Here is a 22,275-nt window from a genome sequence, read left to right as displayed (position 1 = left end):
GAGTTGTGCCCAACAGAAGTACAGGTACAGTCACAGGATTGGTGACAAACTGTGCTTTTATTCCTCGATATTGTGTGTATTTGCTGCCCTGGTGCCACTGTATCTGCAGTATGGTTTCCACCACTAGTGTGTTACTTGCCCTGAATTGTAAGTCAAAGCAGTCAAAATCTCATTTGCAAACCTAATGGGAGCTGAAATAGATCCTGGAGTACTATAACTGTGTAATGGGCTGACTGCCACTGCTTTTTGAATTGCTCAGTGCTCTGACATGTGAATAGAATCTGGTTGTTCTGATAATGCAGATGCTGAAAATTGATAATAGGATTATTTGTGTAAGAAGAGAAGATGGGATGAGCAGAAATAAAAGAGAGAAGTAAGATTAGAAGAACTGTACCAGTCCCTCTGGACCTGTGTATCAGAGTGACAACAATAGTGGGAAGTTTGGAGAGTTTGGTACAAAAAAATCACATAAATACAAGAAAATAATTATTTATTTCCTAAAGGGGGCCATTAAATCATGTAGTTTATTCTCTAAGTTTAACCAGGGTAGGTCACAAATTCATGCTCTCTAACTAAAGTCAATAACTTCTATTTCCTCTAATTTCTATAATTTTCTCTGCATCAAGAACCTCCTGTTGTGAAGTTCTGTGAGCACTTGTATGTCCTCTTTCAGTGCTCAGTGGAAAGGAAGCGTCATAAGATAATTCCCCTCGCCTTGACTGAGACACATTTAATCTACAGTGTATTGCCAGGGCTGGGACCTGATCTGCTGTCCCTCCCTCAAATTCCTAATTTCTTGAATGATGATTAAACCCCAAAAAACATTGACCCCCACCCTGCCCATAAGTGAATACACACACTATACTTAAGGCAGTCATTGTAAGTTTGATGTGTTTGAGCACTTGACCTTACACCTAACTTTATGAATCTAAATCGTCCTCCTCAGTAAGAGCAACCTGGCCCACAAGATGTTTTCAAAGCTAGAATACTGCCAGCTAGTTCCCTACTGGCCCCTCTGAGCTTTTATTTTAAGATGTTCCTGCTTTCACAGATAAGCATGAGGCCAACAAGACACCAAGGGATCAGCAGTCACACACTTCTACTTCAGCCTGTGCCACCGTGCAGGCGGCTGCATCTTTTAATTGTCACTAAACTCAAAAGAATGTTTGTTCTTTTCTTGCGTTGTGTGGAAAGAAGTAGGAAATCTCTTTGAATGATGCCAAGGATACTGCTATTTTGTGATAACTAGCAGGAAATAACAAGAGTTAGGACAGAAAGAAGGTCAGTTGACTTGAATTCTGTATGGGAAAATCTTGAAAGTTGATCATAAAATTTAATTGCTCACGTATCCTGGGGATAGTCAAATAAATATTTTGCTTCTAATTTTGCTTTATTTGCTGATTTATCTCTATGTTCCAATGCATTCTTCTGTATATGGGCTATTTGTAATTCGCTGTGAGAGAGTGTTTTGGGTTCCAGATGTCTCTGACGTGACAATCCAGAAGGAAGAGCTATTTCCAATGGACTTTACTGTCTCTATGTCTCTCACATTTCCTCTTTTTCTGCTTGTACTGATCGATCTTTTGTAAAATGGCATGAGTTTCAGTGCTAAGTAAGGATCAAGGATGCCTTTGTAAACTAGTTCTGTCTTGGAGGACAGAGTAGATCTGCTTTTATCTTTCTGTGTCTTGCACCTAGAACACTATTTCAGAAGCTGTTTCACAAACAACTTGGGATAGAACAATATAAGATTAGGAAAGCACTTAGGAAAATATTGGTGTAGCAGTATTTAACCTGTGCTAACATGCACAACACCAAGGAAATGTAGTGCATTGAGCAATGTTAAATTTTGCTCTTCCATTCACCCTCTTGTATCCAGGTTTCTGTTGCTATTAATGGTGTTGAGGGACTCTTGAGGAGAAGCAAGGATGTCTTCTGCATGAGTGGCACTTGTCTTTCAGAGAGAACCGCAACAGGAAGAGTCCCATGTGATTTTTTTTTTGGTCATAAACTGTCATTGCAATTTTGTTGGTGTACTTTAGCTGGAATGTTATTTCAATCACGGCAGCTGTAAAATGTGATGGACAGCTTTGGTTTGTCCTGTTCTGCAGGAATAAGTAACTTTAGATTCAGTATGGCTTTTTTAAAGATTACAATAAAAGCGCTGTAAAATTGAGCAACAAACAAGTTTTTTATATAGCATTACAATTCTATTTCACCAGTGCCTTGATAGGTTGATGCCCAAAGAAGACACCAAGTGTCTAATCATTATATTGTCCTGCAATAATAAGCGGTGGAAGGACTGGTGAAGCACATATTAAAGACATAACTAAAGTAGTTCAATGCTTATTTTGTCCCCGAAGAAGTAGAAATTACTTCTTTTCCAGGTGGAATTATCTCTAGAGTCATTGTCACAGATATGGCATGCAGAGAACCGAGAGGAGTTTGAAAGGAAGGGAAGTAGAGATTCTGAACAAAGATCTGAAAAGAGGGACTAAGCAAAAGGCAGAAGGAAGATGGTAAAATGCTGGAAAGTATTAGCTAAGAAAAAGAAGTTACTAAAAACATTACTGATGTTCGATTGGCATGACAAAAGAGAAGCTGGTAGATAAAAGTACAAAACCCTCAGAGATATGTAATCACAAGTTCTTGTAACTTGTAATCACAAGTTCTATTTCAATTCAATTTTTATTTAGTCTTAGCAACCAGCTTTACTTTCTGTCCAGAGGGGCAACCTTTGTAATGCTCCAGAAATATTCCATAGATTTCTAGGATGCTTTCTGACTTCTGTTTTTACATTTTTTATGTGCTGAGAGACACAAAAAGACATTGAACCCTTTTAAAGTGATTAAGACTAAGAAGATGTAACAGAATCTTTTTCTGCTTCAACTGCACTTAGGTATCTCAGCAATCACCCATATTAATTAGGCAAGTGATTTAATATCTCTCATAGTAAGAAAGAGCAGCAGATTATTTACCTGCTGAAACACTATTTTTTTATATTATCAGGGCTCATCCAAGAAAATACCAGAGCTGCTGGTCAGAATGAGTCCAAATGCCCTATGACAAAACCACTCCTCCCTCTTTCAGTGGAAGAAAAATTTGAAAACTAGCTCATGAGGTATCCTGAGTAAATGCATCATTTGTTTCCTGTAAACCTGGCAGCCAGATAGCCCTTCCTCATCCTAGTGGTGCCAGGCACTGGAAAGAGATCACTCAGTGTTGGTCCTCAGTGATGGATGCCAATGAAAGTAAGAAAAAATGTGACAGATGAGGATTTCCACAGTTAGGCTGTTAGACCCCAGATGAAGGTGAATTAAATTTCTCTTGTCCAGAGAAGGGCAACAAAGCTGGTGAAGGGTCTGGAGAACAAGTCTTACGAGGAGCAGTTGAGGGAGCTGGAGTTGTTGAGACTGGAGAAAAGGAGGCTCAAGGGAGACTCTCTACAGCTGCTATAGCCCGGTGGGGGTTGGTCTCTTCTCCCAGGCAACCAGCAACAAAGAGGACCTTGTCTCAAGCTGGCCCATGAGAGTTTTAGGTTGGACATTTGGAAGGAATTCTTCAGAGAAAAGGTGATTAGACATTGGTATGGGCTGCCAAGGGAGGTGGTGGAGTCACTGTGCCTGGAGGTGTTTAATAAAAAGCTGAATGTGGCACTTAGTGCCATGGTCTAGTGGACATGGTAGTGTTTGGTCATGTTGCACTCAATGATCAGAGCTCTTTTCTCACCTAGTTGATTCTATGATTCTGTAACTAACAATTTCAGCAAAATGTAGCACAGCCTGGAGCACCAATTCATCACAAGCCAGTGAAACTGATACAAGTCTGCAAAATGTTTTGGTTTCAGTTAACTCAGGGTATTCAGGCAAAAATAAGTTTACTGGAAATATTTTGACTTGTTCATGACTCACTTGTTTTTACAAATCTAACACTCCTTTCCTCACAAAGCAAGTAAATATGCAGGCAAAGCAAACACATTTACTATAATATCTGTGATACCAAAATTCTGTGGTTCTGAAAGGTATTCTCAGCTTGCCCTTATTCTAAACCATTTGAGGGGGTCAGGGAGGTGTTCATATGGTGACACTCACTATGTCCTGGCTTAGAAACATGTTGCTTTGGATTTCTAGTTTTGCTTAGAACAAAGGATTAGCGAGGCATTTTGTGTCTCTTGGGGGCTGCAGATGGATTGTAATGATATTCTTGTCACTGGTTGTGCCCAGCAAGGCTTCTGGACCTTGTTACTTCTCACATAGCAGCTGCCAGGGACAAGAATAATTTTCACACTTGAAAATCATCTTAACTTGACTTGTGCACATTTACATGCTGTTCTTCTCTCTGAAATACTTTTAGTGTAATTGATAGAAGGAATTGTCTCCCTTTTTAATCATTGCATTTGCAGATTTTTCACTGAGTCTGTGGAGAGCTCTGGCTAATAAAATGCATCCTAATTTTTAAGCATTTGTTGAATGAAAAGAAGAAAGACTGCCCTGGCCTAAACAGAGAGACTGACAAGATAGAAAACAAAACAAGGATAAATGGGACATTAAATTGCTTTCCACCCTTTGTCTTTTTCTAATAGAAAAGATAAGGTGGGAAGTTTTTTTTTCCTTTAAGTTGTTTTTATTGTTTCAACGATTTGTCAATGTTCATGCCTGAATCTCAGAACACTTCAAGTCTTTGCAGGCTTCTGGACCTATACAGCCAAATATTTACAGATTTGTAGACCTCTAACAAAAATAAAATACTGAATTACAGAGTATATACTACAATGTTAGAGGTCATCAAAGTGAGCTGATTGAGAAGGGGTTGTGGTCTCAGTCCTTTCAAAAATAAAATTACCAGATTTTTGCTAAATTTTTCATACCATTTTTCTCAACATTAAAAATCTCAGCATTATAAAATAATTTTAAAATAGGATATTACAAAAATGAGTACAGACTTCTAAAACTAACAGAAAACAGAGAATATAAATAAGATCATTTCAGATATTTTTTACCCAAATCAAAAAAAGCAGTTCATTAAATAGTTGAGACAATGTAGAATGAGTGTCTTTTTTTGATCTGTAAAAATATCAACAGGAAATATTACTTTGAAAATTTTTACTTGTCAAATTCACTAATTTTTTCAACTTTATAAGTCTCTGAATTATCTTTGTGGTCAGTGATTTGCACTTTAACTTTATAAATTTATTAAGCAATCATCTAATTTGCACTTTAACTTTATAAATTTATTAAGCAATCATCTAATTTAGAAAAACCCATAGTTGGGTTATAATTTTTAATATTAAATTCTAGCCTGATAGCAAAAATGGTCGCACATCTACTGAGGTGTTATAGTTGCTATCATACGTTTAATAATATATTCGAGTCCCAGAATCTGAAATTGCACTAAATTTTAATTTGAATATCATGTGTTTTGACAAGGATATTCTTCCAAAGTTGAATTCACAAAGTTTATCAAACAACTTAAGACAGAGCATAATTGTGGAGAGTGTGACCTGTGCCTAAGTTTGTTCCAGCAGAGCACTGACTCTTGAATCATATGGGTTCTCCCAACGTGAATATGGTTAGCAAGTCATTAGCAACCATTTATTAGAAATCTGTTAGCTTGTTATTGAGATTGTAGTAAATGTTGGAAATTAGAATGTCATGGTGCAACAAGGAAAATGCACTTTGGTAGCTGTTGACAGAAAACATCCAAGTATTTGATAGTGGGCACTTTTAGATAACCCTAAGTTCTTCCACTTGCAGACCTGACATGCTGTATAAACATCTGACAGAGTATGTTCATGTAGGTTTTTGTAAATTACTAACCCAGCCTTCTGGTAACTTGGGGTGCAATTGCCAAACATCTGAGTTGTTTCAGGTTACTTTTCATTAACTCACAGAACCATACTAAATGGATGTTTCAAAAGTCAGAGTTGGAGTAAGAGATCATGCAACTCAGTGAAGGAATGAAGACAAGTGTTCTCTCAGTGAATTTTAATAAAAGGTTGGAGATCACTTAGCTTGTTTTTTCTAAATTATTGTGACTTTTCTATGTCAAGATCAATTTTAAATGAAGGAATGGTGTTCTTTGCCTCTGTTGCTAGAGCACATGGAGAAGTTAATCAGGTTCCAAGGCTGTCTCTGAAAAACTGGCATACAGACAAATGACTGCAATAAAAATGCCAAACTGCTGAAATACAAGGTGTATTTTATATCAGCCTGCACTTGGCATTCATTAATCTGTGGTGCACCATATTCCAAGCTCTTTATTTGGTACTGACAGGGGATTTAACAGTGACTTGTTTTTAAGTTATTTTTGTCATTCTGTGGAGGTAGTGGCTCTTCCTTTACTTTCAGTCTCTACATCATTGACCTTGTTACCCTGTTTTCATAATTCCTTTCACATTCTCTTTCACCGAAAAAAAGAACCTTGTGTACAGAAGAGACAGTCTCCTTTAATTTATTCAAGTTTCAGTTTTGCTGGACAAAACAGTAGAACAACATTGCCCTGCAGGATGAAATTTTAAACGAGCATGAACACTGTGCATGTAATGCCACATTTTTTTGGCTTCTTGTTTGAGTAATGTGCAAGAAGTGGCACAGAATTCCAAACAGGTTTGTATACCATGCAATTCCAGTCCAGACCGCAGAAAGGCAGGAGTCCAGTTATAACTCTGTGTGACCAGTTGTCAGTATGGGAGAACAAAAGGTTCAATTAATCTTTAGTTGACAGTGGGGAGCAACATTTTATCTGAGAAAGAGGTTACTGGACTGAATATGAATTATCTGCATTCATATCTGCTTTTATTCAACAATAATCTGTGAGCCACAATTTGCAGATCTTTAGAGTGATTAAATGGCTTGATAACCAAAGGAAAAATTAAGGAAACAGCCAAGTAATATTTAGAAAAGTGTAGCTTTCATTATAAAGCATATATGCACCATTTGGAGGATTTGGTTATTATTAGATACCACAGGCATTCTAGGCACTGCTATGAAAATATAACCTCTAAAACAAACATACCTTTTAAGAAAAGGCAATAAGAAATCACTCCTCGACTTACAGTTTAGTTCCAATAGAATCAGTCCCTGACAAATAATGTGATGGCTAATTTCAGTACATTAGTTCTAATAATTATCCCCTGCCTCTGTACCATCTGAAGTGGTAGCTTGCATTTCCCATGCAGTATCCTGCTCCAGCCAGTTCACGTGTGAGAACAGGAGGGAAGGGATGTGGGTGATATGGCTGCCGAGTTTGCCACTGACAGGTCCAGCTGCTGTCCAAAAGAAATCTGAGCTAGCGGGTTGAAGCAAACAAATGGAGCAATGTGACAGGCAGCTGTTACCCAGTGTAAGTCTTGTAGTGTTAATTGAAACAAATCAGCTCCTGCTGTCTCTGCCTCGAGTATAAAATTCTCAGTGAAAACTTTGCCTATGCTTCAGAGTTATAAGGATGTACTTGTGTTATCATTGCCTACTTCTGGCAGCTCAAACAAATCTCTGAAGTATAGCGCCTTTGGGAGTGGAGAGGAAAAAGAAAACATTTTTACTAGCCAAGAAGCTGTTAACAATGAGGCATATTGTGGAAGAGCATTAATTATGCTTTGCCACATAATTTAGGTATAGAGACATCCAGCTCTTATGAAGAAACCAAAGAGACTAAGCTGCTAAACCCCGTAGAATCACTGTAAAGATCACTTTGCATCTAAAATAACCGAAAAATACCAATATTCTTGACCCAAAATCTTTTTCAGATAAAACTTCCTCCCTTTTACAAGGTTCTGAATTAAGTCATTTCAGAGCATTGAAATTTAAAACTACTGAATGTGTATGAGAGTGAGCAAAACTGAGAAGTGAAAATCGACCAAATAATTTGTGAGTGTTTTTATAACATAGCAGTGACATTACACATTGCATCACCTTGTTGCAATAGTGCTTAGGTTGCATATGTTGTAGATAATGTGCAAGATTGTGAGCGTTTTGAGGGTGGGAGGTTTTAGATTACCATAATCTAAGCAAGATGTGTGAGGTAAGGTGTTGGCTTCTAGATGATAAATCTGTTTTTATGATTTCCTGAAATTTACTGACATTGCCAAAGTACTGACTGAAAGCATATCCCCCGCTCTGGTCACGGGAGTGACTTTTGCACCGTATGGGAACTGGTCTGTTTGTCTGTTTCTGCTGTGGGTTTTGCTCACCAATTTGGAAAGTTTTCGGCTGCTAGTGTGTGTTATTTGTATCAAACTTATGAAAGAAGTGAGTGTTAAACCCCAGGTTTTTGTCAAACCTTTTTTGAAGCCACAGACTTGTTGACTCTTTGGGGTCAGCTGCTTGAGGATGATTGCAGGAAAGGGACAGGAAATCTCCCTGCTGAACAGTCTGTCCAGCAGAGAAGTGGCAGTGCCCTTCTTGAAATAAGTGTTCGGATGCAGGCTTGAAGTGATGAAAAGTTTAGCCAAGGTATTGAGGGAGAACAGGAAAAAGTACTTTTTCACGTGACCTTGTACAAGTGGGTTTGGTGTTTATTTATGCTGGGGTTCAGTCCTGAGTTTCAGCCAGTAGACCAGAGTCCTCTCCAAAGGGCTCATTGAAATGGAAATGGTTTTGCCCTGCTGCTGTGGAATGCAAATTATTTTAGGAATGTTCCTGGGTCTTGAGGCTTTCTAAAGCTCACACTTACAAGATTTATTTTTTTTTAGCTCATTTTATCCAATTCTCATAGGAAAATAAGGATCCAGAAAGATGATTGGTGCCTTGATCCTGACCCAGCAAAATATGAAGTGTAGGTTTGTCTTCATGTGTACAAATAGTTCCCTTCAAGTTAGTGGTGGGAAAACATGGGAAATGCAGAATTGCTTTGCTGGATTGCAGTCAAAATTCTGAGTGCTTTGCAAAGCCAAAAAACAAGAGCAGCCCTCAGTAAGGCAGGCTGGCATGAGATGCTGTTTGGTGTCTTTTCCTAGGAGTCCGTCTCCCTTTTGTTACTATCTCTTTTTAAAAAATCTATATAATAGCTTTTCTTGTTATCAGGGCACTGGAGATGGGCAAAGGCTTGTGTTTGATGTCTTGTCTGCCACAGATCTTCTGCTGACCGAAATAGACCAGTGTCAACTGATACAGGCTTGGAAAATATGGTGAGAGACAGTGCCATATTTCAGAACAGGAAGAATTCGCTTTGAAACATGGAGTGGGATTTGTTCATCTTTGTGTTTCTGGTATCAGGGCACAGGATATAAGATGTATTTACATTTAATGAAAATTGGGGGTTTTTTTGCTTTAAACTGAAAACAGACTTGGATAGATGAGTTGCTTGTGTGTGGACCATATTTGCTGATGCTACATGTTGAAGTGATCATAAGCAGGTTAGAGTATTGATTGGTTGGTGGAGGGAAGTAAGGCAGGATCTTTTTATGTATCCAGATTTAATGCTTGGTATAGCTTTGCAGAAATATTAGCCAAGGGATCCAAAAATTTTCAACAGGATGACTCTTGAAGTCACTGGGAACTGACAGGGCTCTTAGTTGCTTGCATACCACTGCATTTAATCTGTGGAGATGCGTATATAGTTATAAAGTTTCCTTCAGAAGCAGGACCAGTTTATGTACTTGTATAGTGTTTGTGTGTCTGTAAACACAATTTAAAACATTATCATGAAGGTATACAAAATATCCTTAGTAAATACATTAGAGAAAACATCCTTGAGCACATGACTTTTGTACATTCACAGTCTGCCTCATGATTTTGTACAGTTCTTTTACCTCTGCATAGTCCTTTGTAAAAGAGAAAGACATTACATTTATAACATTGCATTTTCCTTATTTTTTACATTCACAAATAAGACTTACTTAGGGGCCTTCTGCAATATTAGTGAGTCAAATTTCTGGATTGTGGACACAAGCTTTCATATGTTGTACTTCACAAGCTTTTTTGCTTAATCAAGGGAAAAGATGCAGAATCCTGTACATAAAGAAAAAGATGATGGCAAATCAGTTTTTCTCTTTTGTAATTATGAAATAATACCATGACTTGAAAAAAAAACCCAAGTAATTGTAAAAGTACAAATTATACTATTTTATGTTGTAAATAAAGTGATTTATAATTTCATCTATTTTGCTAGTGAGGGACTCTGCATATGATAGACTAAAAATGCACAGAATATCACTGTTGGTAGTGGCATCAAACAAACATAAATCATATGTTTGAGGGGTTGTACTTAGCGTGCAGTAAATCCTGATATGGAAGTACATGTGGGACTAACACAAACTTGAGAAAATCTGCATGGCTTTCTTTACATGAAGATTTTGGCCATGCATATCATCTTTCCCTGTTAGTACTCTGTTAATAAGCAATTTCTACATCATTACTATTGTCTTTCTTGTTCATGAATTTGGGAGAAGAGAAACTATGTCAGCAGTTAGCCCAGCACAAGCGCTAGCAGTAGCCAGAAGAACACAAGCAAGGACATCAGCGGAATGCTAACGCTGTGAGATAGATTCCTTGTCTCCTGAAGGTGTTTTCTTCTGAGGGATTGCAACCTGAGTCATCAGGTGTGCTGAAAGTTAAACCCCAGCAACTGATTTCTGTGGTGGTGGAAAGAGAGTCCTTCCTGATTTAATCTCAGTGTAAGTAGGTTAAGTGTGGTTTTCCTGTCACATCTTTGCTTGTGCATTTTAGACATCTGCAACTCTATTACTTACCGTAGATGTCTTGAAAAAATACATTTACTTGTGTTTTACCTTTACTTAGTTAAAATATGATAAAAGGTACTTAGATAACAATGTCACTTACATGAGGCTGTTGTGAATCTATAAATGACTTGTGCTGGGCATTCTTCTGAGTATCCAAGGGATAGCAGTGCCCCTCTTCAGCTGCATGAGTAAGGTGGACAGATGACTTCACATAGTGAGATTAATCTTTTGGTGACTGGTTAATTAATGTGCCTCTTTGGTGGGCAGCATGAAACTGAGGTGCATTTGGGGGCTGTATAATGTCAGATCACTACAAAGAGTCTGCCTGTGTTTACAGTTGTCTTTGTTTTTGAACATTGTTTTCATGTGGAAAGCAATGTAAGGAATCCTGTAATAACCTCTGAGGACTTGGTGGGGGGCAGAAGCTGACTGGTCCAGAACAGCCATGTTTCAACTCACAGTGGGTTCATAATTCAGAGGCTCTGATCCAAGTCTTTGTCTCTGCATGGTACAGGTCTCTTTTGCAGGCAGCATGTTCTCTTGTTATCTACAGATGGCATCGTTTTGCAAGCACAAGGGTATCACCCACAGTGTGAAAGCTTTTCCTGTTGCTGCCACTTTTGTCTCTTCCCATATCTGGGCCTGCTTTTCCCTTGGCTTTCTGTGTTATGATGCCAGGGAAGATAGATGTACATCTTCTGAAAGAGAGGTCAGTGGAAGAGCTCTGTGACATGAGCCTACGTGAGAATCCTTGGGTGTTACATGCAGGGCAGCTGTCTCAAACAGCAAGTTGTAGTCTTACACTGCAGAGATTGCAAAGGTCCCTCACACAGCACTTTCCTGGCTTCCCTTGCCATGGAGTTTATCATCTCTGGTAAAGATGAGCTTCAAGGTCAGGGAAACAAGTGCTTTTTGATGAAACCTTGTCATCCTCCTGGAACTCTGCAGTGACCTGCAGCAGCTGTAGAAGGTGGAGTCTTTGTTGCCCTTCTTGCTGGCTCCCAGTGTGAACCACTGGTTAGCAAGGAAGTTATCAAGGCCATTGCTGGCAGCCTTCATGGATGTCTCGTGCATCATAAACAGCCCCATAGGTCCTGTGCAGGCTGGTTTTCCTTGCTGTGCATTTCCTTGTGGGCTTTACCTTTCCTCTGGTGTAGCAGTGACTTTGATCCTCATTGTAGATCCTCCTCATGAACCATACTTGGTTCCATACTTCAAAACTGCTGCCTATTTTCAATACTTCCATGTCTTCTGCACCAGAACAGAGCAAGTAACAGGCATTTTATTTCCCACTGTGGGCTCTGGACATATCAGGACTGTCCCTTGAGACTGGATCACCATCATATGTATCTGAGTCATACATGCCCACAGTGTGCCCACTACAATCACTTATAGAATGTAAAATGCATAGTCTCTGAATTTTTGCCAATGGTAGAGCAACTGAAAATAACCCAATCCCTAAAATCCTGTCTCCTACACAAAATACACTGTGACACGTCCTTCTAGGCAGTGCAGAACCCATCCCCACTTCCTCTAATGGGTGCAAACCACTTTCCACCACCACAAAGCATTGAACTTTTCATCATTCAAAGTGCCTGTAATCACTGCTTTGCTATCTTTTGACTGTTAACTATCTATTTATTTAACCCATCAAGTCTTCCTCAGCCTAAATGAATAAGTTATTTTCCTGATACCTGAGAGCCTGTAAAAACCTCATTAAGCTTTGCCTCACATTTTCTAGGCTGCAATTTTCATGTATGGGAAACATCCCCCACTCAGCTTCTCTTCCTCTTCTGCCCATTCATTGATGAGAAAGGAGGCTACTTAAGAGCAACTGCAAACAACTTATTTTGGCTGTGTGGGCAGCACAGCAAATTTGGGCCATATACCTGCAACCCTTTGTCTAAAGGTCAGTGTGGTTCATGGCCAGGCACCTGAGTTTGCATGTGGCCAGAAACTGCCAGGCACCGTGCCTGCTTGGCACAGCATCTATGGCTGGCACAGCTCTGTGTGTGTTGGAACCCCCTTGGTCAGAGGGCAGTACACTGCACAAGGGGAGCCCTCATACCCTTGAAGAAGGAGAGAGATTTACACTATGGTTTTGTGTAGCTAGGATGATGGGCAGTTCTGGGTCCCTGTTGAGGATAACTGCAGGTAAGAGCTGGCATAGCTTATGAAAGAGCTTGTAGTTCTGCTTAAACTCCCCTGCCCCTGCAAATGCAGGTCAAGCTTTGTTGTACTTATCCTCACCGTGTCAGAGGGAAAGTCTGAGCCAGCTGCTGGGAGAGGAGCAGTTCTTTGTGGTGGTGTGCCTGCTGTTCTTCTATCCTGAGAGTGGGTTGTGTTGCAGTGACTGGGATGCCCTCACAGAGGTGCTCCCTCTTGGTCTGTAGTTTCTGTGCCCTTCCCAAGGGCTGGACTTGGGCATTAGGGGTTGCTGTTGCTAACACTGTTTCATCATAGAAATGTGCAGGGGGAAAAATTTCTCAGGCGTCAGTGGCCTGTGGAGAAAAACATTTTGGTGATTTACCTCCAAAATGACATCATAGAACAACTCAGCCAAAACTTAATTGGGATGTTCATGGACCATAGTGTCACTGTAACAATGGAGGATATGTGGGGGCCAGAGAGGGCATGGACTGAGGCTGCACTTCCTCATGGCAGGACAGTGCTGCACACCAGATGTGTGACAATGAAGGTATACTACTGACTCAAGCCATATGGAAGGGAAGAGCTTGTGCTTTGGTGGTTTACCAGGTAATTACCCTGCAGATTGAATGCTAACACAATTAAATCATTTTATCACAAATCTAGTTATTCAGTGGGGGAAATGAAATCTCTATTAGTTGATGGCACTGCTTTGACAGTGATAACGTGTAGCCTGCTGTTTCTGGGGATGACAAAGTCTGGTGTGTGTACAGTCACATATGGATGCCATTGAAGTCCACTGTTCCCTCTGCAAGGGCTATATTTTTAGAAATTAGCACCACAGACAAGAGTCTTGGTCTCAGCCAGAATGGCATGAAACTGCAGAGTAGATTTTTTTCAGAAATCAAGTCTTTTCTGGGTGATGGAAATCAGACTAGGACACTTGCTACTTAGGAAGCCTGCTGTCAGCATGCCTGTTTTATCTGGAAATAGGACTCACTGATGTCCCTCTAGCATGTGGGCCCCTTTACTTCTGCTTTCTCTCAGCACAACTCAGTTCTCGCAACCAGCCCAAGTTAATTTGGAAGTATCTTAGTAACTAGCATTGTATTTTTAAAAATGAAGATTTTTTGGACCCATTTCAGTCAGTAACAAAATACAGTTGTCTTCATCAGAGTCATGTTTTCATAGAATCATAGAATAATCTAGGTTGGAAAAGACCCTTCAGATCATTGGTCCAACAATTAACCCAGCACTGACATGTCTCTAAGCACCATATCTACATTTTTTTAGAAAAAATCCACAGAAATGGGGACACTTCTCATGGCAGCCTGTTCCAGTGCTTGACAACTCTTTTGATTAAGACTTTTCTCTTAATATCTAGCCTAAACCTCTCATGGCACATCTTGAGGCTGTTTCCTCTTGTCCTGTCCCTTGTTACTTGGGAGAAGAAACTCATCCCACCTGGCTACAACCTCCTTTCAGGCGTTGTATAGAGTCATAAGGTTTACTCTATACAACAGAACTTCCTTTCCCCATAGCTTCCTTTTCTCCAGGATAAACAAAGCCAGTTCCCTCGGCCGCTCCACACAAGCTCTGTGCTCCAGACTCTTCACCAGTTCTGTTGCCCTGAACTCACTCCAGCCTCTCAATATCTTTCTTGTACTGGGGGACCCAAAAGCGAACACAGGATTTGAGGTGAGGCCTCACCAGTGCTGAGTACAGGGGGACAATCCCTGCCCTGCTCCTGCTGGCCACACCATTGCTGAGCCAGGCCAGGATGCCGTCGGCCTTCTTGGCAAAGCTGGCTCATGTTCAGCTGCTGACCAGCATCCACAGGTCCTTTTCTGCCAGGCCACTTCCCAGCCACTCTTCCCCAAGCCTGTAGCCCTGCCTGGGGCTGTTGTGACCCAAGGGTAGGACCCAGCACTGGGCCTTATTGAACCTCTTTCATTCACCCTGATTCATACACACACACACCTTTAAACACTGCCTTAAACACTGCCTGATTTATACAGGACATAAAATGGCATACACTGATGTGATTTGTATTGGTATTTGTGTGTGCCCTTACTAATACAGGCATTATTATTTCTGTAGCTCCAAGTAGCCTTATTCAGTCATTGGAATACCCGTGTGTTGGGGATTGCTCAGACAGCTACAGAAAACTCAGATTCTACTCCTATGGTCAAAAACCAGCAGATGAATGGGAAGGGAACAAAATGAATGAGTTCAGCAAAAACCAAAAGCCTCCAGAAGTCCTTCAAGAGAGCAAATAATATGTCTTGTCCTATATTTGGTTAATATTCTTTTTGACTGCACAAGGGTTGGGACTGTTAGAAATATCAGGCTTAAACACAGAATAGCATGCAATGGGGTAAAATACATGATGCTTGAAAATTCTCTTGCAATTGATGCCTGGAAAATACATAATAATAAAAGTTAATGAAGATGTGGAATACAGTGAACTGCTCTTAATTAAAATGCATTACATTAAGATTGTCAGTTTACATGGTCTGTGAAATGAAGTGAAAACAGTTTTTCTTGTCCTCTAAAAAATGAAGTTTTTCCTTTTTAGATTTCTGTAGCTATGTTCTTATTTCCTAAAGAACTAAAAGACTATGCATATGATTATTAGCATGAGATATAAACATGAATAGCCCTAGTTCAGAAAACTGATAATTCTTTTTTCATTTATTTTGTGTAGGTTTCCTTTGCCTGATCTGTAAACATGTCCACAGACCTGCTCTGTAAGTACATTTCCATCATCCCACAGTGATTTTTTGGTACCATATGTTTTTATCGGATTCCCAGATGTACTCATGATTGTCTCTTATCTGAAGTCTCTTATCTGAAGTATAAAGTCTGCTTTTACATTTGCGTTGCTTCTGGGACATCTGTGAAACAATATTACCATTATAATCAATGAGATTATTCTTGGAGTAAAGCATGACTTAATGTGAGTAAAATTGTAAAAATCTGGCCCAAGTATAAGAACAGACTGGTTCATTGAGATTTAAAACTGCAATTCTCTTTAAAATGTTTTATCTATCTTTGGCACAAATACCATCCCAGATTACTGCAGAGTGATGTGCTCGGGGTTTTTTAATCATCTTGTGAATTTAACTCCTGTGCTTCCAAGGCATCATTATCCCAGTCACATCCAAATCTCCTGCTGTATCACTATAATTTATCCTTCTTCTTAGCAGACAAGTGCTATATCCTTATGCTTTGCTGTCGTGACTACCACGGAAGGTTGTTGCTCACGTTTCCCAGATACTTGCACTCTCTCACTCCAGCTTAAGTTATCTGAAGCATTAAGCGCATTTTTTTCTGCTTGTTGATCTGATCTACATGCTTTCTTTTGGAGTCCCTCCAGTGCCTCAGCTGCCTTTTTTTATCATTGCCTCCAAGGGCTGCCCAGCTGCTCACTGTGCAACATAAGAGAGGGAAATTTCAGACACATTTTATCATTCTTCAGTACTTCCTTAGAGGAACAAGGAAAACAGGATTGGGGGTTTATTCATTGAAACTGCAATCAGTTAATAAATATAAAACCATCAGTGGCTTAATGGAAGGTAGCAATTATATGTGGAGATCAAGTTATTTGTTAAAATGCATTTTTAAAGTTTCTACTGTGAGATGGAAATTTCGAGGCATGCTTAAATGCTATTTAGATACAGAGAGAACTCTAAAACAAGGAATGTTATATGCCTGACTGTATTGTATTCAACAGGCAAAACTATCATCAGGAGTGAAATACTAAAGAAAGCAGAGGGCAGGGTGACTGCACAGGGGTCGTGGTCAAGACTCCTCAGCTGTACTCAGATGTTTGTCTCTTTTAGGAATTTTATCCACTGGCAGTTTCATTTTTCTTTTTTTCAGCTCAGCAACAGTGCCTTTCTCGTGTTCCCCCAATGATCAGGGAGCTAGAGAAGTTGTCACCTGCATAAAGGCTGAAGGAGCTGGGTGTGTTCTGCTCAAAGAAGAGGAGGCTCAAGGGGATCAAGTCATGGTCTTGCAATACAAAACTGGTGGTTATAGAAAAGGAGTTAGAAGCAGCCTTTCCCCAGGCATGCACTGTGACAGGACAAGAGGCGATGGCCACGAGCTGGGGGAGGTGCTTGTGCATGCAAGGGACATTTTCAGTGAGGGATCAATCAAACATTGGAATGAGCTGCTCAGGGAAGTGGTGGAGTTGCCCACACCAGACGTATTCGAGATACAGCTTGACAAGGCCCTGGGTAAGGCTATTAAAGGACCTGCATTCAGGAAGAGTCTCAGCTAGTTGATCATTGCACGTCTCCTGCAACTTCAGTAATTCTGCAATTCTGTATTTCCTTGTGTTCTCAGCTGTCTTCTGTGCAGTGAGCCGTCATCCCTACCAGCTGTCCCTGGTCTTCTCAGTATTGTACTGCTTGTGCTGTGCCAGATCCTGTGATACTTGCTCATGTTAGTGGGATAGACATTTGTCTTCTCACTTGGAGACGTGTCAGTGGCCTGGAGGCAGTGCCAGTGCTGAGGGAACTCTCCAGTTTCCAGCTGGTGGGTGTTTGTGACAGCCTGGTAGTGCCTTGGTAAAACATCAGTGCACAGAGAATGCTAAAGAATGACATGGCAAATCTCTACAGGTGTGAATTGACTTCAGAGCTTTATGTCTGTCTATATGTAAATAAATATTTCAGGGCCAGCCTGTGAGCACAGTACTAGCATATACTAACAAGCAACAAACACTAGGGTGTGTGTGAGGGATAATATCTACCAGACTGTGTTCCAGTTAAGGAATTTGGATATAACCAAACTGTGGGGGAAAAGAGAAGAAGATGAGAAGCATTTAGAATTGTGGAGCTGGTGCCAGGTGGTTTCAGCACCAGGTCTCTGGCTCTTACTGTTTAGCAGTAGATGTGTAGCCTAACCACCAGTCCTTAAGCTTGACCATGACATTGTCTTTTTGTTCAATACAAGGTCAAATTTTAGCATTAAAAATCTTGTTCCAGGTTACAATAATCAAGACAAGATGTATAATGAAAAAAAGTAAAAATTCTAACCAAATGGGAACAAACCCCCTTAAATTCCTTAGGAAAAACCCTCTGCAGTCTAGGGCAAATTGCACAAAGAAAATATCGTGGTTGCACAATACAAGGGCTGCTGCAGCTAGACCTCAAACTCCAGCAGCTAAGTCTTCAAGCTTGTGGAAATAAATCAGAAAAGCCAACATTCCAGAGAAGTTTCAGCACAATGAATTTGAGGTAGCAAACATTTCTCCGGTTTAGATGGAGAAGCTAAAGGAAAAAAAGACGTTTATGAAAAGTCTGTCAGCTACTGAGGTTCGGCTGGTCGGGGAAGCAGCAGACTTCCCTTGGAGCTTGTTTTTCTTTTTATCCTTGGATGAACTGGTGTGCAGTATATTATGCTGCCTGAATGTAGGGGTTTGTCACGGTTAGCGCCGGGGGCTGTCCCAGGAATGCAGGAAGGCGATGGGCGTGAATGGAGCGTGCAGTGCTCGGTGGGGACAGAGCCCGCTCTTCGCGAAACCTGTTGCTGCTCCTCTCAGCCCAGCCGGCCAAAGCCAGGCAGGAAAGGAGGTGGGTCTTTGATCTCTTTGTTGTAGCTGCTCCCTGGGAATTTGCTGAAATCAATGCCCTGTTTTCCTGAAGAAATGAATGGCTATGCCTAACTAGCTTTGTGAAGCGCTGGGGAATTCACTGCTTCTGTTTATTGACAGCTGAAAAGGAGCACATGGTCCTGAATGGGTCCTCCTAGGGAAACAAAACAGAGTGGAGTTAGACTTAGTTGAATACAGGGGCATTTGGAAAAGTCTGCCGAAGGAGGATGACATGGTTCCTTACACCCTGGACTAGCATAGCCTGACTTTTTACTAAAATTGCCATTTAAAATAAGGTAAGGTTTGTTTTGATTTCCCATATATAGTGCGATTATGAAATGTTTGCAGTTCTGTTCTTGAGTGCAAAACCAATGTTTGAGTTGTATTCTGTCATGGGAAATACCTAAGTAACTCTTGTGCTGTTTCTAGCCTGTGTGTGAGTTCATTTGTTCTTTATCTAATGGTGATTAATGAATATGAAAAGTAATACAAAATCAGTATTCAGGTCTTCCAGTCTTACATGAACATCAATCATTCATGTAAGCTATGATATGTAATTTTTTATACCTTTGAAAATCAGCTGAGTTGCATCAGATGATTTCTTAACTGGTACAGACTGCTGTGTCAATACTTACACACAAGGCAGTGACTAACGAGAGGGCCTGTCTGGCAGAGAATCTGGGAATCCAAAGTCCTTTGAAATGTGAGGATATATTTCCAAACTTCTGTTTCCACGTGTGGACTCCAGGCAAGAGGCAGACTGACCACTATGCTTGCTGCTGGCTTTAGGTGTACGTGGGTTTTTTGTAAAGACAGAATAGTGAGAGGAGGATGATGATGAAGCAGCAGTATTTTCATTGTGCAAGTCCAGAACAGTTTATTAGACCAAAGGCATTTGGTGTGTAATTAATATGTAAATTTTCTACTGAAAACAGGAGAACAAATTGCCGGAGTTTCTACATTAGTTTCTGTGGTGAGTGAAGGAAAAGATCTGGGCTCATGCAGCTACAACTTCCAGGTGTGGCCCAATTACGATAGAAGGAAAAACCTTAAGTAATGCCATTTCTTCCTTTGTTATTTAAGTGTTAGGGCAAGCTCAGAGCAGGGTAACTGCTGCCAAGCAGCCTCATTCTTACATGGCAGTAGGAATTGCTGGGGTTTTGTTGCAAACCCCATTAAAAGTGTCTGTGCATGGGTGCAGTAGTTTGAAAACTCTCAAGTTGTCCCCTCATTTTGAGAGAAATGCTTGGGAAGTTTCATGTTTTGTTGGAATAGTTTGTGTTCCTCAGTCTGGCATTTTTTTCTTCGAGTGATTTTGAGCTAGTATTCTTAACTAGTTTTGTTGCATTTTGTGCTTTTCCCAGCAGATAACTTATCTGTTTTTCTTGGAAGAATGTGGGCTCCATATGCAAACATGTTTTCTGTAGATTACTTTGTGATTCTTAAAATGAAAATACATTGCTTAACTGTAGAGCATCAACATGTTTGCTTGTAGCTTTTGCTGTTAAGTTTCCAAGATTTTCAGAGAGAAAAAGCATTAAAAAAAAGCAAATGCATTTATAATTTTGACTAAGATGTGGAAACACTGAACTCAAGGAGGCACATATCAAAGTTTGTAGGCTCTGTTGTCATTACTGTTATCCGAATGTGTCAAGACTGTGTTTTGACCTCACTTAAGTGTATTTATGCATGATAGGCATTGGAAGCCATTAAAATGTAAAGCTAAAGCTAATATAAAGTTAACATTTAAGTTGGACAGGAGAGATATTTGTAGGTCCTTTTAGTGCTGTAATCTAGATGTGTAATGAAAACATTGACCAGTGAGGGTTCCTGGGTACTTGTAGTGGTGCAAATAGAAAGGAATCGCAGTTGCGGAAAGCGCAGTTGATCGGGGCTTTTTTAGTTGGTGTAATGGGGAAGCAAGTGGGTGATTCATGTGTGACACGGAAGGTGGCACTTGTTCCCTGTTCCTCGGGTGATAAGACAAGAGTGTGTTATGTTTAACTCACTGGACTGGAAGGTGCTTAGGCAGATGTGAGTGGGGAGGTGCGTAGGGATGTTCTGGCAGGACAGTTGTCCCTTCGTCTCTTCTAACATCTTTGTAAAATATGAAATTGTTTTTACCTGTTGGCAGTGTTGAAGTGGAAGTATAAAATATTTGATTTCTAACCAACAGAGTAAAATATACCAAATATAAGGTGAGATATGTAATCATACACAGCTTTAAGTAAACATGTATGTTAAATAACCAGAGTTATGTAAATATGTATCTGCATTTCTCCCAGGGTGATGCCTCTAACATCTGTTCATCTTGTTCTTTGAGCTAGGAAGGTATGAAAACAGGAACAAATTCTTTGCAACTTTGCATTGCAAGATTGCTTCTTAGATTCACGTAAGAATTTATTTGTGTGTGTGTGTGTGACTTTTGCAAATAATTTTTTAAAAACCACAGATTAATCAAAAATCTATAAAAAGTGTTTGCATTTTATTTGATCTCAAACTGAGATGACTGTCAGCAGAATAAATTGAGCTGTATGGAGATACTTTATAATTTGAGTTGAGAGCCTAATCTATAGAAAAAATCTGCAATTTTTGCAACTTTTATGCAATTCTCTTATAATAATCATCTACTTTGTATTTCTGTGTCTTACAGGCTGTTCTTATGCCTCAGGAGAATAGTTATTGTAAGGAAAATGTACTACACTGCTGTCTAATTTGTTGCTGCCAATCTTATCAGCCTTTTTAATCGGTCTGTTAAAGAAGTGCAGGTAGAGATAATTTCTTTATTACAATATCAGTCAAGACATTAGCTAATTATTGTATGGTTTCCCACAAAAATATTTTTTGTAGGAAAGAAATAAATGTTGGATCTTAGGAAAAAGAAAATGAGTGAATGGAAACACAGACATGATACTTGCACATGTATTTTTTCACAGAAATAAATTTTTGTCTCTGTTCAGCAGCAGAGCTTCTGAATGCCTATGTGGTTTTTTTTTAAAGAAATCACTTCATGCCTTAAAAGAGGAAAATAATTTAACAGGGTCATAAAGGCTAAGGATGAGAGTCTCCTACCCATTTTGTTCCCAGAGAGGCTGGGAATCAAGCATGCTTTTCCTGTTGGAAATGAAGCAAGGAATAACAGAAGTTGTCTGTTATGAAGGGGATGCATAGTAAGAACTAAAGCTGTTCTGCTAAGCTGTTAATGACCCTTCATTTACAAAAGCCAATTCTTTTAAAAGACGACTCCTTCATTTTGGTATTTTAGATATATACTTTAGGGTTCATTGATAAGAAAAAAAAACCACTTTTTTTTTTTTTTTTTTCTTTTGGGTGAGTGGGAATATCAGCAGAAAGTTTGGATGGCTCACTGAGGAAGTTAACTCATTTTCCAGTTTTATTAATAGCTTCTACTGAATGTAATATGGACTGGAGTATTCTTTTAGGACTCCAAGGTCTCAGCCCTGATCAGTCCTAAGTGTCTATGTATTCACTTCTCCACATGGACTTCTTTCTTTGATAATGTGGCTACTTGCACATCACTGGAGCCATGTGCACAGACTAATACCTGCAGAAGTGAATCCTGGGGTGCAAACACTGCACTTTGATTCCCAGTAGCTGTACTTGCTTCATGTTGTTATATGTGCCTCTAAAGACATCAGCTTCTGCAGCCACGGGATGAATATGGTATCTCTTCACTCTGCATGCCATGCTTCCTCTTTGCATTCTACAGTAAACTCATGTTACCTGCTCCAAAGTGGAAATATATCCCAGCTGCTAATGTCTTTGCTGGTTAAGTTCCCACAAGTCCATGTTGAAAGTCACCAATGGAAAATAAAGAATTGAT

The 22,275-nt window shown here is 39.9% G+C and overlaps 1 protein-coding gene across 2 annotated transcripts in view; it reads left to right on the top strand.

Moving 5' to 3' along the window:
* PLAGL1 (PLAG1 like zinc finger 1) overlaps positions 1-22,275 on the top strand; it is a 47,809-nt gene that overhangs the window by 1,929 nt on the left and 23,605 nt on the right. Inside the window, exon 2 of one of the 2 annotated variants that reach the window (XM_071434415.1) lies at positions 15,534-15,576. In XM_071434415.1, the coding sequence (XP_071290516.1) occupies positions 15,558-15,576 (19 nt within the window). In that variant the 5' untranslated portion in view covers positions 15,534-15,557. Of the gene's footprint in view, positions 1-15,533; positions 15,577-18,680; positions 18,728-22,275 lie in introns of those variants that run through there. The other variant, XM_071434425.1, reaches the window with a different exon arrangement.

The sequence above is a fragment of the Agelaius tricolor genome, unplaced genomic scaffold, assembly GCF_023055355.1.
Source record: "Agelaius tricolor isolate 1412-34295 unplaced genomic scaffold, bAgeTri1.0.p SCAF_1, whole genome shotgun sequence".
NCBI lineage: Eukaryota > Metazoa > Chordata > Aves > Passeriformes > Icteridae > Agelaius > Agelaius tricolor.
Note: the sequence above shows the minus strand (reverse complement) of the source record. Positions and strands in the feature narration are given on the sequence as shown.